Consider the following 13,742-nt stretch of genomic DNA (forward strand, 5'->3'; position numbering starts at 1 on the left):
CTGTAGGATTATCAAACTGTATGTTATTCGTAAAATACTTGATTGGTTTATTATATCTAAAGGATATACAGCTCGAGTTCATCGTGCTTTGAATGTATTTCAAGAATGTCCATGGTGCATAGAAACCAGAGCTTTTATTCCTTAAATATAATACCATCAGGTATTGCTTCGCAATGTTTGTAAGCATTTGATATTCTTTTTACTCTCTTTTTCCTTTGCAAAAGTCTACTTTTGTTTATGAGATCAAAAGTAGCAATTTTAAATTTCCCGAAAGAACTTTCTCATGCACCTAATTTTAGATACTGACAGGTTAATGCTCCTTGGGATTTTGACTACAGTGCCCATTGGATGCCATATAGAACATACATTATGCACAAATAGTCTTCCTATTATGGCAGTAATATGTTTGTATTCGATCTGATAAGCCTTCATCAATACCTTTCTTACCGTAGCTTTTTAAGAATAATAATAATAATAATAAATAGCTCTTCTTATCGAATACGGTTTTACATCCCAGCATCACGGAGTATTGAAAACATAAATTTCACAAAAAAGCTCTTCTTGATTAATGGTAATTCAGATCCAGCCTAACAGCTGTACGACATCTGAGAGATAAACAAGGTTGGACTAGGAACGACATTTGAAATTGACTTTACTATGTAACAAAGTGAACCCTTAACCTTCTTTTTTTTCTTTTTCTTTTTGCTTCTTTTTTTTTTTTTTTTTCTTCTTCTTCACAACTTTACTATGGTTATTCAATCTCCTCTTCCACCTATCAAGGAGCCTCAAGTGGGTCTCATTCAATTCTTATTTGCTAATACAAACAATACACCTGAAGATCGAAAGATGCTCATTGATGCGTCTACTGGTAAAAGTTTAACTTTAAGAGAGTTAAAGGACGCCGTACTACGCTTTGCTGCTGGTCTTCAGGACAAGTATAATTTCAAAAAGGGTGATACAGTAGCCATTTATTCTCCAAACCAGGTAATCTACGCTCGTTCGTTGAAAGAATATTTATTTATGCATCATGTTTATAAACATAGTATGATTATTCAGTACCTTTTTTCGGTATTATTGCAGCAGGTATGTATTTGTATTATTTGTCTACATTTAGCTCACTCTTTGTTATGTACATCAAGGCGGCGCTGCTAGTCCTGCAAATCCAAGCTATACAGCGCGAGAACTTGTCTATCAAATGGAAACTATTAAAGCTAAAATACTTCTCACTCATGAGAGCAACCTTAATATCGCATTAGAAGCTGCTCAACAAGTTGGCTTACCTAAATCAAACATCCTTTTGTTTGGTGATAAAGCCATTGATGGTGTGCTTACCTATAAACAAGTTTTGCTCGGTAACAGGCATGCTGTCCTCCAAGATCTTACGCCAGAAGAGACAAAGGATGCCGTTGCTTGTCTTTGCTTCTCATCCGGTACTACAGGTAATATCTTCTGAATTTTAAATGAAGGGAATACTAAATATTTAACATCAATAATCATCAATACACTTTCAGGCAAGAGCAAGGGTGTCATGACAACGTAAGTAACTGCAACTCTTCTTATTGTCCTCTTGACTTAGCTTTATAATTAGTCATGCCAATATGGCTGCCAATGTCTTGCAGTACTGTATGCTCGAAGAAAAATTTGTCAGTGGCAACCATGATCGCATGTTGGCTACAATTCCATTTTACCACATTATGGGCCTATCACTCATGCTTCATGTCGCACTCTATTTGGGAATTCCTGTGCATATCATGTCCAAGTTTGACTTATCCCAGTTTTGTGAAACGATTCAGAGAGAAAAGATCACCTTCACTATCATTGCTCCACCCATCGTTGTCCTTTTGGCAAAGAACCCTGTCATCGATAACTATGACCTATCTTCTCTCCGTCTTGTCATCTGTGGTGCAGCTCCTCTTAGTGGAGATCTTTCTAAACAGGTCAGACAGCGCTTACCTAAATTAAAGATCAAGCAAGGATATGGTCTTACCGAAACTTCTCCATGTGCAATTATTGAGCCAACAGACCGAATCATTGACGGTAATTTGTATTTCAACTTAATAATGACGGTAAAATATTTATCTTCTGTTAGGCTCTGTCGGTGTTCTTGTGTCTAATATGACAGCTAGAATTGTGGATGATAATGGCAAAGGTAAGGGACAATCCCATATCTTTACTTTGCACAAACATATACTGATATATCTTCCCTCTACAGATGTTCCTCTGGGTGAGCGTGGAGAATTATGGTTAAAGGGCCCAAATGTGATGAAGGTAATACAAGAGATGAAGTCAGTCAGTATAGCATGTTGACCTTTTTTTACTGTAAAGGGTTATATCAACAACCCTCAAGCGACTGCAGAATGTATTGATTCTGAAGGCTATTTCCATACAGGCGATATCGCAGTTCAAGACAAGAACGGTCATTTCTATATCGTTGATCGTATTAAAGAATTGATCAAGTTTAAGGGATTCCAGGTATAAAAAAAATGGAAGAATACTCAATGCAAACAGAAGTTGACAAATCTTCACTAGGTTCCACCAGCTGAATTAGAAGCCCTACTGGTAAGTGTTTATCGTATTTTCTCGTTTTTTTCTTTGAAGACTTGTACTCACTCTAGAAATAGCTTAAATCACCTATTGTAGCTGATTGCGGTGTCGTTGGCGTTTATAATGATGAGCTTGCTACTGAAGTGCCTCGAGGTTATGTTGTATTGAAACCTGGTGTTCCTGCTACTGAACAAACAGCTAATGAGATCAAAAAGTATATTGCTGGTATGGTCGCCTATTATAAGCAACTGCACAGTATTGTCTTTGTAGATGAGATTCCTAAAAACCCTAGCGGAAAAATTCTTCGTCGTATCTTGCGTGATGCCGCGGCTACAGAAGCCAAATCAAAGGCAAAGCTTTAATAAAGAGAAAAACAAAATTATAGTATAGAATAACCACTTTACGTGATATGGACAAGTTTAATGGCTTCGCATATGACTCACATCTTTAGCCCAAAAAAAAAAAAGAAAACTGACGTGTTTGATGAGATAATCATTATAATAACTCGAATATAATCTTACAGTAGAGCATACATTCTACTCTACATTCTTCTATCACATCTACTGAGAATAAATAAGAGTGCTGACAACATTGATAGCTACTAACATAGCATTGATAAATAATTACATTGACCACATTTATCATACTGACAACATGAATATTCCCTATGAAACTCTCACACAAACCTAATTTAACAATACTCAGCTCTTTTTATAAAATCTAATTCGCAAGTCGTCGACTTATTGCTTTTTTTCAATACAAAGCTAAATACAACAAATCTTCTTCTTGAAACACCTAAAGTACGTTATTCAAAGAATTACCATCCAACTGTTGGGCTCAAGAGCATTTTTTTTTATGAGTAAAGAAACAATCTCGGACTCCTTAAACACGCCGCTATCAGAAATGGCTGCACTCGGATATGTATTAACAAAACAAGAAGCCTCACTGCTTAGTTTGGAGTACAAAGATGATCCAACAGTGCAGATGTTGTATGACATCTCCAGAGTAGCACTTGAACATGAAATACGAGATGAAGAAAGGACCGCTGAACGTCTGTGAAAACAACTGAGATCAATATAAAAGAATAATAATGGCAATTGAAGAGGATGAAAATGATCCAAAACGGGCATGAATATACGCAAATGATGGCTTGATCTACAATGAAACATGTATACAAAAATACACTAAGCAGCTTTCCAATTCATCTATGTCAGAGTCTTTAGCGCTATCACCAACAGTTCAGGCAAGCAGTAGTAGCAAATTCACTCATAAAAGTCTACTGGGAATCATTGATCCAAATCCAAAAAAGACAGATATGGAATGGGTAAAAGAATTTGTTAAAGAATACAGGACTACAAAAAAGAGAGTGAATTGGGATATTTGTTTTGACGGGGGACGTAATGCTGGTTATCTGAGAACATATTTAAATCCTCAAAGTCTTAAAAACACCTTTAACAAGCTTAATCCAAAACATTAATTGAGAAGTAAAAATTTAGGCTACTCCAAACCGATCTTTCTATCAGAACACGTATCCCATTAAGTCTCAGCATGTTTTAATCAGCCTTAGCAGGTTTTTATAGTCACCGTTTTACAGTCTTCAGCAATGTGAGGTGTGAGTTTGCTTTCTTTTTTCAACAGAGTTCTCTGAGTATTTTTCAGCACTCTTTGATAGGGTTTAAAAAAGGAGATTAAGGTGGCATAAACAAATGTTTGTATCCATGTTTATAGTATCCACTACAAAACGAGAGTGATGTATTCTAAAGGAAGGATCTAGCCAGAAGAAGTAAATTGGCAAATGCAGAAATACTCTCTTCAAGAGTAACTGAAGGCAGCGGGGTTGTTTCTGTTGAATATATACAAGATTTCATCCAGCATTTGATCGATGTATCCTCCAAATGCTTGAATAAAGAATATTTGTGATCGCTTCGATATTTGCTCTTAAAAGTGGGCAATTTATCCTCGAAATGCTGAGCAAACTAGTTTCAAATATTTGGCCAAATTACTCTCACTTTTCTGGAAATTTTGGCCACATACAAGTGTCAAAAAAGTGGGTGGTGTTTTCAAACATCCGGTAAGTTGAGGGTGGAGCATAGTAATGGCTACATTTCTATACTATCGGCTTACTTTATATAAGCTTCATATGATGCTTATTGTTGCTATTATCAATTTTAAATTGCACAGTGCATCTCCATAAAGGGAAATGAAGCGTGCTTTTGCCTTATTCAAGATGTTACTGCCGTTTATTTTCTCCCTCTGTACATGACTATTTGAATTCAGATAGTTGCTATTATCTGTCCTTGATAATGATTAGATTAATCACGGCTTGATATATTCTATACCTACTTTGAGTACACAAGCACATGTAAATGTTTACTTGTTTCGAGATGATTCGGTAATAAAAACTTAAAGAGAAATATAAACTAGAGTGAATTAAAATTACCACTGCCTTTATTTGTAAATCCTTATGAAGATGAAGGAATATAATTCAATAGTCTATGCTTATATACACAATAGTTCCCTCTTACCTAAAACCATCATACATATACATATAGCCTTTCCTCTATTTATAAATTCTTGCACAGATAAAAAGTGATCTTAATGTTTAGAACTGAGCAGGAAATGGTTGCAGGATCTACGCCAACTTGTGGGGATTGAAAAATTAAATGGCGTCGGAGCGGAAACTGATGGACGAAAACGGCAATGGTTAAAAAGACTCTTTTGTTTTGAATATTAGCACCTAATGTCGGATGTTATTATTAACACTTCTTCTTATGAAGAAGCAATGAATCTTTCAGACTTGGAAGAGTTTGATTTCATAAAAGAATCCTCACACCAATCGCATCAATCAGCAAATACTATGACTGATTCTAATAACCAACAACAGCAGTCTGTGACAGATCAACCTATAAAGATTCGAAAAAAGCCAGGAAGAAAACCTAATCCTGCCTCACCTGCACTTCGTAAAGCTCAGAATCGCGCTGCTCAAAGGGCATTTAGAGAACGAAAAGAAAGATACATGAAGGAATTGGAGGCTGACATTGCTATTTTAAAACAAGATAGAGAAAAACTACTGAAAGAGAACGAAAAACTGTCTGTTGAGAATGAGACACTTAAAGCTGAAAGTTGGTACTTGAAAGGCATCGTTCTCTCATTACAGCTTGTTTGCTTGCAACGAAACCTTGTTATCCCGCAACACTGTCCACATATAAACGAAGATACGCTCAATGTTATTGCTCAATCAATGCCACAGAGTATAGCTTCTTATTTGAATGTGAACGCAAAAAATAAACTACAGCTCTCATCACGATTGTTTCAGCGTACTCGTGACCAACATCATCCATCACAGAACCCTAATACTGTGCATACCCAGAAACAATCTGTATATAGCAACTCTCCTCAGCAAAATGTAGATCAATGGAACATGTACAATAATCAAGGAAATTCAAAGGTGTCATCATCTGACCCAAGCTGCTTTGCCAACTTGCCTCCTTTATCGCCCATGACAGCATCCGAAACACCAAATAACGTAGACGAGATTCCACGACCTGTACCGAACGAACCGATTCAATCTAATTTGGCAGCCATCCAGGCATTACGTCTTCGACTGCGTCTACAAGCGGCTACTGCTATGATACCATCCATTCCTGCTGCGATCCAGCCTACTCTTTTACAGGTATATTTTTGTTCCGGCCATCTTTTTCTAATTAGGCTGCTTATCTTTTTTTTTTTTTGTAGTTGACTATTCCTCATGACCCACGCATCGATCTCATTCCTACCCCACATATGCGAGACCGAATGATTCTTTTCCGCGACCTGTTTGATCTTGACGACTGTTTCCGCTGTCTTCTCAGCGGCTCTGTCTTTCACGGTGGAGATCCAGCTGTTTCTGGCAACTGGCAATTACCAGCAGAGTTTTTTGAAAAGTACTGGTTCTTGACGATCGATTATAATCTGAGGCGGTACACAAACGAGTGGAGAAAGAAACAAGGATTGGAAGAGATTCAACCACCGGCTCCTATTGATCTGCGCAGTCTATCACCACCACAGCAATCGCTCTCACAGCCACAGCCACAGCCACAACTACAGCCACAGACAACAACATTCCATGAACCACCTGAGATGGCGACGATGGAGCTTGCTGAAGGACTTAGCATGATGGGAATATCAATGAATGAGTCGGTGAATTCTGCTCCTTCCGCTATTTGGGATGACTATAGTAAGTCTATTTTTATATACTTGCATATCAATCTCACAATCTCAATCTATAGATCTCATGCTGTCAACCTCAGCAGCAGACATGCATCATGGACCGTTCTAAAGAACGATATCTTTTGCGCGTATATGTGTGTATATACTTTTTCATTTTATTTATATATGATACAATATAAGTGGCGTGTATAATAAACGACATTACTCTCTATATATATAACAGTATGATGTTGCTGTATTTAATACATTATATGAAGAAGCACCCTGGATATATGTATATGTGTTTAATTCCACTTGAAGGGATCATCTGCGTTATCTCGAAGTCTGGAAACAAGTTCATTCTCCTGTTCTACTTCGTGCATTCGCATACGAGGAATAAGTCTGTCCTGCAAAACTAACTGATAGACTTGATTATACTCGTGCATAGGGCCCTGGAAATGACCTTTATCCCAAGCTAGACTGATCGCACTACGAATCATTCTCAAGATAAACTCTTCACGAAGCACCTTGTTGTTACGGATGAGCTGGTTATAATCAGACGCAGCATCTGATATGGCTTGCTTAAGAGAGTCCTTGGAGGTGTAATTGTAAAGATAGGCATTATAATATTCGTAACTTGTCACAGTGGCACCGTTTTCTGTCTTGGTAGAATCTGGATAACCAACATGAACATTTCCTCTGACATCTCCTCTATCAATGAAGGCAGCATGTAATCGACCTGTACCAGTAGAGATAACGGCTGATCCATAGACAAGGCCACCGACTGTCTGTAGCGCCAGATCGTCTTCGCGGGCCGTAGGCACAAAGACAAAATCAGCAGCAGCTCTACACAAGGTGTCATATCGACGCACATCCTTGACATCTGAGACAACCTTGACATGTTCTGGGTACCGCGCTTCAATAGCTTTTATTTCTTCAAATGGGTAGTCTGCACGGGATCCCATGATGATAAGCTTCATATTATGTTCGGCAAATAGTTGAGCGGCATATGCGAGGCTCTCGGCACCCGCATTGTATGAAAGGGCACCTCGAAACAGAACGACGGGTCGTCTCATGTCTGCTTCTTTCAAAAAGCTGCGTCGAATTAAGTATCGTCTGGCCCGATCCTTGTACACAGACACAAAATCCTTGGAGAGCTCAGGGAGTGTCCAGTAGGTAGGGGTCTCAGGCACGACCAACGTCAAGGGCTGGGATGGATCGACCGATTGAAGCGAAGGCTGATCATGAATCATGTCGAGTGCATATTTGGGATATACCATCGACTTGTTGGCGAGTTTGTCGGTAATAAAGGGGTGATCTGTGCTGTGATAATCAATGGCTTGATTAATACCAAAGAACCGTGAACCTTGCGCTTTTCGCAGCAGACTGTCCATTACGAGCTCTTTGAGATGAAAATCACGTCGACCTTCGAGAACGTCAGCAGCTAGGGCATGATCTACAAATGTCACTGCCTCGGCATGATCAATAGCAACCTTGGACATAAACATGCGGCCTCCGTATACGTACTTGTGTAGCTTCTCTCGGTCACCAGAGTGGTCTAGAAATTTACGAACACTGCGGAAAGAGTTACAATATTTCATCTCGGCTTGATGATCATGTACCGTATACACAATCGCGGGCGGACGGGGACCGAGATCATCTGCTTCCTTTTTGTCTTGTAAGAATTTAGCCACATAGGCGTTGGACGCACCATGAATATGAACGATATCAACACGAGGTACGACTCGAATAGGGGCGAAAATTGATTCTTCATCTGCGGCATTTGCCTTGTACGCTAGAAAGGCAGTGGCAGCTTTTGCAAAATATTGATCTCGCCAGTCGTTGGGCAAATCAGGATGCTCATCATTTATTTCATCAGGCGTGCGGTGTTTGAATGCCTTGTTGAACGGAAATTTGTTTGCTTGACTGATCATATACACAGGTATAGCATCCCTCTTGGCAGGTTCTCGTTGTGGTGTCAGATTGATGGAGGTGTTGACATTGTTGATCATCTGCCACACACGCTTGGCTGGCGCTTGTACAGGAGGATTAAAGGCATACATTGCCTTGTAAACGCGAAATTCCAAGGCGGCTTTCTCTCCGGGGTGTTTGCCTCGCATTTCGATCATCATTTCAATCTCTAGCGTAGGCGCTAATCTTCGCATGAACGGATACAGTGGCATGACGATCGCGACGTCTGTCAATTCGGACGCTTGTTGAGCGGTAGCGAGTCCTGTCACGTATCGACCTAGGTCTGATATCGCAGCTGGTCCAAACTCTTTAGTCACGTGATATACACGAGTATCCTTTTCGATCTTGCTTTGTATGTCGGTGTCAAGGTGGGTGTATTTCATGGTAGGGTATTGTCTTTTTACTAATCAAAGACAATAAGTCTATGTCAAGTTGAGGAAATAATGACGCTATTGTTTACCAATTGTGACCAATGGCTTTTCAGAACTCAGTATAGAATAACTTGTACAGAGTATAATGATCTCGAATAATACAAGCAGTAGGATGATCACACTCAATATATTCCACCAGCGCCATTTCCTGTCGTTTTGTTTCAATGAAAGTGGTTGATTTTTTTGAGTGTTTGGTGAGATGAGGGAGGTAATGAAGGAGGTCGTCTTAGTGAGTGGAGAAGGATTGGCAGTGACAGATATGACTTGAGAGGTCATGTAAAGGATAAAGGAAAGGAGTAAGTAAAAAAAAAAAAGTAAGAAAGCAGAAAAGAAATGTGTTGAAATCAGTTATAGGTCAACTCTATATTTTGTGTATTGCGCCTCGATCCACATCTTTTATCTATCCCACTCTTTCGCTCTCTCTGCGTTCAAAATAATTAAGTTGTTGTGTTACTCAAATTCAATTAAGTACTAAACTGCTTGGCATTATCGGAGGCGTCGAGTTTTTTAATAACCAACTATCTTTAAATTCTAACTGTTTTAACTTTATAAACAATGCTGTATCCATAGTAACGATAATGCCAGTTACTGTTTCTTTTTTGCTGATTCTTGGTTACAGGAATGATGTTTGTTACACAAAAATAAGTCTGTGCGGAGGTAATATTATAGTCGGTGGTTTAACAGATTGCTGAAAGCTCTTACTTCCAGGACTAGATGGCAATGCAAGGGTGGTTAACAGGGGCAAAATATATTCATATATATATATATATCAGTATATATTTATGCGTGCGTAATAATAGTAGTAATAGTGCTGATTTTGCTATGATTTTGCTTTTGAATGGCAGATACAGCGTGAGCTACAATTAATATTACTTGTAGCAAATTTTACTTGTAATAGTAATTTATCAACAAAAGACAGGATGCCATCTTTGTGACACCATAGCTCATATAAGTCAAGCTTTGCTCGTGATTATACACCTTTTGCCAAAATGATGTTGCAAGAAAAAAAATTAAAGTGTCACGTTTTTGGTCAATAGACCAGAGAACAAGCCAACAAGGAAGGGATCTCCTTTTTTTTTTTAACCAGCGAAAAGCAATAAAATTTACAAGCTAAAATATTTAATGCTGATCTTGCTGCGAGGTCATTTTTGGGAGTGAGTGGGTGATATCCTTCTTTATTGGCTTATCCTCTGATCTATTGACCGATTCTCGGTAGAATTGTATGAGGCCATCAGACAGAGGCTAACAAGGAAAGATATATGCTTGCTCAGAGTGAGCATTGAGATTAAGATTCCAAAGCATCAAAGAACTGATCTTGTTCTGTGTCAGTGTCCATGATATCACTCGAGGACCCTAGCTCTGCAGGACCGAAGGCGGAAAGGAGGACGTTGGTAAAGTTGAACAGAGAAATGCTCTCGTCGGTAACGATTTCCAAAGGTTGAAGAGTTTGTCCAATTACTGAGGGGTAACTATATCTTCTTTTGGGGGACGACATTGCAGAGAGCCAATAATGAAGCGATAAAGCGAACACTAATGTTTCGTTCGTCAGTGGACAGGCGGAGCAATGAACGGGGCCTGATGGAGATCGTTGAAGTTGCCAAAGGTTCATCAAGTCGTAAAGAGTGAACAAAGAGAGAAGTACGATGGGCATATGGAAAGGCTGGTGATCCCTTAGAGGTGACGCAGTTGTTATTGAACAGAGAAGGAGGTCACTAGAGAGCACTGGACCATTAAGAACCTACAATGGTTGCTACTGGTAGGCATCTTTAAAGGGCCACGGCTAGACAACGCAGGAGTAAATTCTACGAAGGGTTCATAACGGATTCTGAAACGTCGTCCGTGGAATCGACAGAACATCTATCACTGTCGATCCGAGTTTGCTCAGCAAGACACGTACATTGACAGGAGTTGCATTGTACGGCCCGCACGGTTTCTCGATCGACTGTATAAACAGTTGCTGATGTATCTACCACTGGTACTTATTGCCGGGTTGACGTGACTCGTAATCTGTTATTATATTTTCTATGCCAGGACTATGTTGTTCTTGAATCATAAGCTTTTGATGTAGACATTCTCTCCAAATTTACGTTGCTAATATCATTATGCTGTACGGCCACGTTCCTTCTTGCTTGTTGACGTACGATAAAGAAGTTGTGCTGTCTGCCCTGATCATGATGTTCCATAGTAACTGCAGTTCAAGATATTGTGATGTGGATCCAAAGGGCCTTTAGCTACTATACTCATTCTGTACTTCATAAATTTTGTTTATATTCAATAAAGCATCATACCCTTTTACGAGGCCCATAAAGCCTACTGTTGTATTCAGCTTTTTGATTGAAAAAGAGAGCCATTAAACATCACCTACATGATTTCCATTTATGGTAAATTATCACCGGTAAAAAGCAATAGATTTTTTGAAAATGAGCTTTTGGTCCAATATTATTTCTGGTATGGTTAAACAATCTTTTATTAAACCCAAGTGGGCACGTAGTATTTTTATACTGAAATTGTCCGGGCAAGTTCAGCAAAGTGGAATGTATAATGTGGTAGGGATGAGAAGATACTGGTGGTGGAGGGGGAAAGCATACAATCTAATGGAGGGTGAGTAGAGGGAGATAAACTAATCATTATAATTAGTAGGCTATGACTTGGTGGTGTTAGGGTTCATGCTTATTTCAACCTGGGCGGGTATCGCAATTATTCATAATTTGTTTATTTCAACGACCAGCAACTGAGGACCATAGAAAGCGGCATCAAAATCCTTGATATAATGTGACTAATAATATTCGAAATTTGGGTTAATTACGTTGAGGGTCGACAGCTTTATTTATGATATATGGTTAATAAAATGTATTGATATTTATAATAAGAAACATTACTTTTTCTAGTCCTTAGGTATCTCTTTAGAAGTTAAAAATTAACCAAGGAAAAGAAAAGAGAAATAAACATACATGAGTAAATAAGTAATAGAATGTAACTGTATCATAAAGTCGCATTATATTCCATAGATTTCACCTTTAAGAGCAAGTTACTGAGAGTGGTTCCGTGAGATTCGAACTCAGGACTTTGGCTTCATATAATCAGACATTTATGTTTTTGAACGTAATAGATGCACTTCGTCAAATCTGTAATGCCACCATTGCAACCTTTGATGACTGAAAACAACTGATCTGATGCAGGGGAATCACGTTCCATAACCGATTCATTGGCAAAGCAGCACAATTCCTCACACTTCATTCGAAAATACTGCTTGTCAACCATGAGTTACAGATGTCGCGTTCCCGATGCAACATTTTCTTTGGTTAGAGATTTTCTAGCATAACCAATAGTGATAAAACTAACCTCGTTCTTGAGATGGTCCCAATACGCTGAAATTGAATCTGTCGATTCAACCAAGAGTTCCTTCATCTCCTTGCACACAATCCACAAATGTCGACCGTATTTCGTTTGGCCATTCGTTGTCTTTCTTTTGCGTGGTCCCCAGATATTTGATTGACCAACCCAGTATTGTAATCGGTCTATCGTACAGTATTGCTGAAGATTCGGGAAGAATTCTTCCATCAGTTCGCATTGGGCTTCGGCTGTGATGAATTCATAATTGTAGCATTTAGCATTGGATGGATTATCACTAGTTGCTATCAACTTCATTATGTGTAGTAATATACCCTTGCAAAATGGCACAATATTTCCGCCTAATTTCCGTTTTTCTCCAGCACGGCCTTTGCTACTGTGGTTATTTTTGTTGTCACTGTTCACGTTTGTTATATCAAGGGTAAAAAACGTACTGGCGAAAAGATGAGGACACAATCAATTGCAATCGAAAATTTCAGGAAATGCTTCGGTGCCAAAAAAAAAAAAAAAGCCTTTCTCAATAAAGAAACGTGCAACGGCACGTTGAGCAGGAGCCCTAATACGTCGAATAGCACGAATTAGACGATCTGCAAAAGTACCAAAGGCATAGTTGACCTTGCCTTGGTGACTCCACTTTGAGCACGCTGGATCACGCAAATTTGCGGGATCAAGGGGATCATACTCATTGCGAACGGTGATTATAAACCTATTTAGCTGTGAGAAGAGCTTAGACTCATAGTCATTATGGATAAGTAGAGCAACAAGGTGACGGTCGGGAAAGTGTATATCGAGAACACGGCTGTTATTGATATGCAGACGTCGTAGTCGGCTACGTAGTTGGCTAATAGGGATACGGCGCTGGACAGGAACATAAAGGTATTTAAAACCTTGGTTTGAAGAAGGAGGGCTGAATGTATGAGCAGCAGCAGCTTGGCTTGGCTTGGAAGGGATTTCATGGTATTCGGCCTTGGGGTCTTGGTTGGTGAAGGGAGCTGGGGAGCTGGAGTGGAAGCTTTTTTTTGGGAGGGTTGATGACGGATGGCAGTGGGTAGGTCAGTGGCATGGGAAACCTAAGCTAGACGCTCACTAAGAGAGGCATTTGTTGCTGGAGTTGGGCTATTTCTGCCTTGGCAGCAGAAAGTCCTGCTTGTAGTTGCTTCAACGTTGGTATAGTATGGATACACTTTCCAACTTAGATAAAAAGTCGCCCTTATTTTTGGATCAATCGACATAATTGTTGAATGCACAATTTTTTTT

The 13,742-nt window shown here is 39.2% G+C and overlaps 5 protein-coding genes across 5 annotated transcripts; 2 read left to right on the forward strand and 3 right to left on the reverse strand.

The window, feature by feature from the left end:
• The first annotated feature begins 728 nt into the window (after positions 1-728).
• On the forward strand, positions 729-3,040 carry RHIMIDRAFT_254840 (acetyl-CoA synthetase-like protein). Its single transcript, XM_023611121.1, has 10 exons — positions 729-984; positions 1,044-1,083; positions 1,140-1,439; positions 1,512-1,536; positions 1,589-2,037; positions 2,090-2,149; positions 2,213-2,268; positions 2,326-2,472; positions 2,530-2,559; positions 2,622-3,040. The coding sequence occupies exons 1-10, from the start codon at positions 748-750 to the stop codon at positions 2,904-2,906; spliced, it is 1,629 nt and encodes a 542-aa protein (XP_023471513.1). The 5' UTR covers positions 729-747; the 3' UTR covers positions 2,907-3,040.
• Positions 3,041-5,503: 2,463 nt separating this feature from the next.
• Positions 5,504-5,680, forward strand: RHIMIDRAFT_192861 (uncharacterized protein; the record flags this gene model as incomplete). The annotated part of the gene is made up of 1 exon (XM_023605981.1): positions 5,504-5,680. A coding segment is annotated over one exon (177 nt), but the record flags the coding sequence as incomplete, so codon positions are not given.
• A 1,357-nt stretch (positions 5,681-7,037) lies between these two features.
• Positions 7,038-9,410, reverse strand: RHIMIDRAFT_233230 (uncharacterized protein; the record flags this gene model as incomplete). Its single annotated transcript, XM_023607914.1, has 2 exons — positions 7,038-9,106; positions 9,164-9,410. 2 exons carry the CDS (start codon positions 9,408-9,410, stop codon positions 7,038-7,040), a joined length of 2,316 nt encoding a protein of 771 aa, XP_023471515.1.
• A 967-nt stretch (positions 9,411-10,377) lies between these two features.
• RHIMIDRAFT_288617 (uncharacterized protein) lies at positions 10,378-10,785 on the reverse strand (the record flags this gene model as incomplete). The annotated part of the gene is made up of 1 exon (XM_023613582.1): positions 10,378-10,785. The coding sequence occupies one exon, from the start codon at positions 10,783-10,785 to the stop codon at positions 10,420-10,422; it is 366 nt and encodes a 121-aa protein (XP_023471516.1). The 3' UTR covers positions 10,378-10,419.
• A 1,613-nt stretch (positions 10,786-12,398) lies between these two features.
• On the reverse strand, positions 12,399-12,782 carry RHIMIDRAFT_297093 (uncharacterized protein; the record flags this gene model as incomplete). Its single annotated transcript, XM_023614269.1, has 1 exon — positions 12,399-12,782. One exon carries the CDS (start codon positions 12,780-12,782, stop codon positions 12,399-12,401), a length of 384 nt encoding a protein of 127 aa, XP_023471517.1.
• Between the last annotated feature and the right edge of the window lie 960 nt (positions 12,783-13,742).

This window comes from Rhizopus microsporus, assembly GCF_002708625.1.
Source record: "Rhizopus microsporus ATCC 52813 unplaced genomic scaffold scaffold_1, whole genome shotgun sequence".
Taxonomy (NCBI): domain Eukaryota; kingdom Fungi; phylum Mucoromycota; class Mucoromycetes; order Mucorales; family Rhizopodaceae; genus Rhizopus; species Rhizopus microsporus.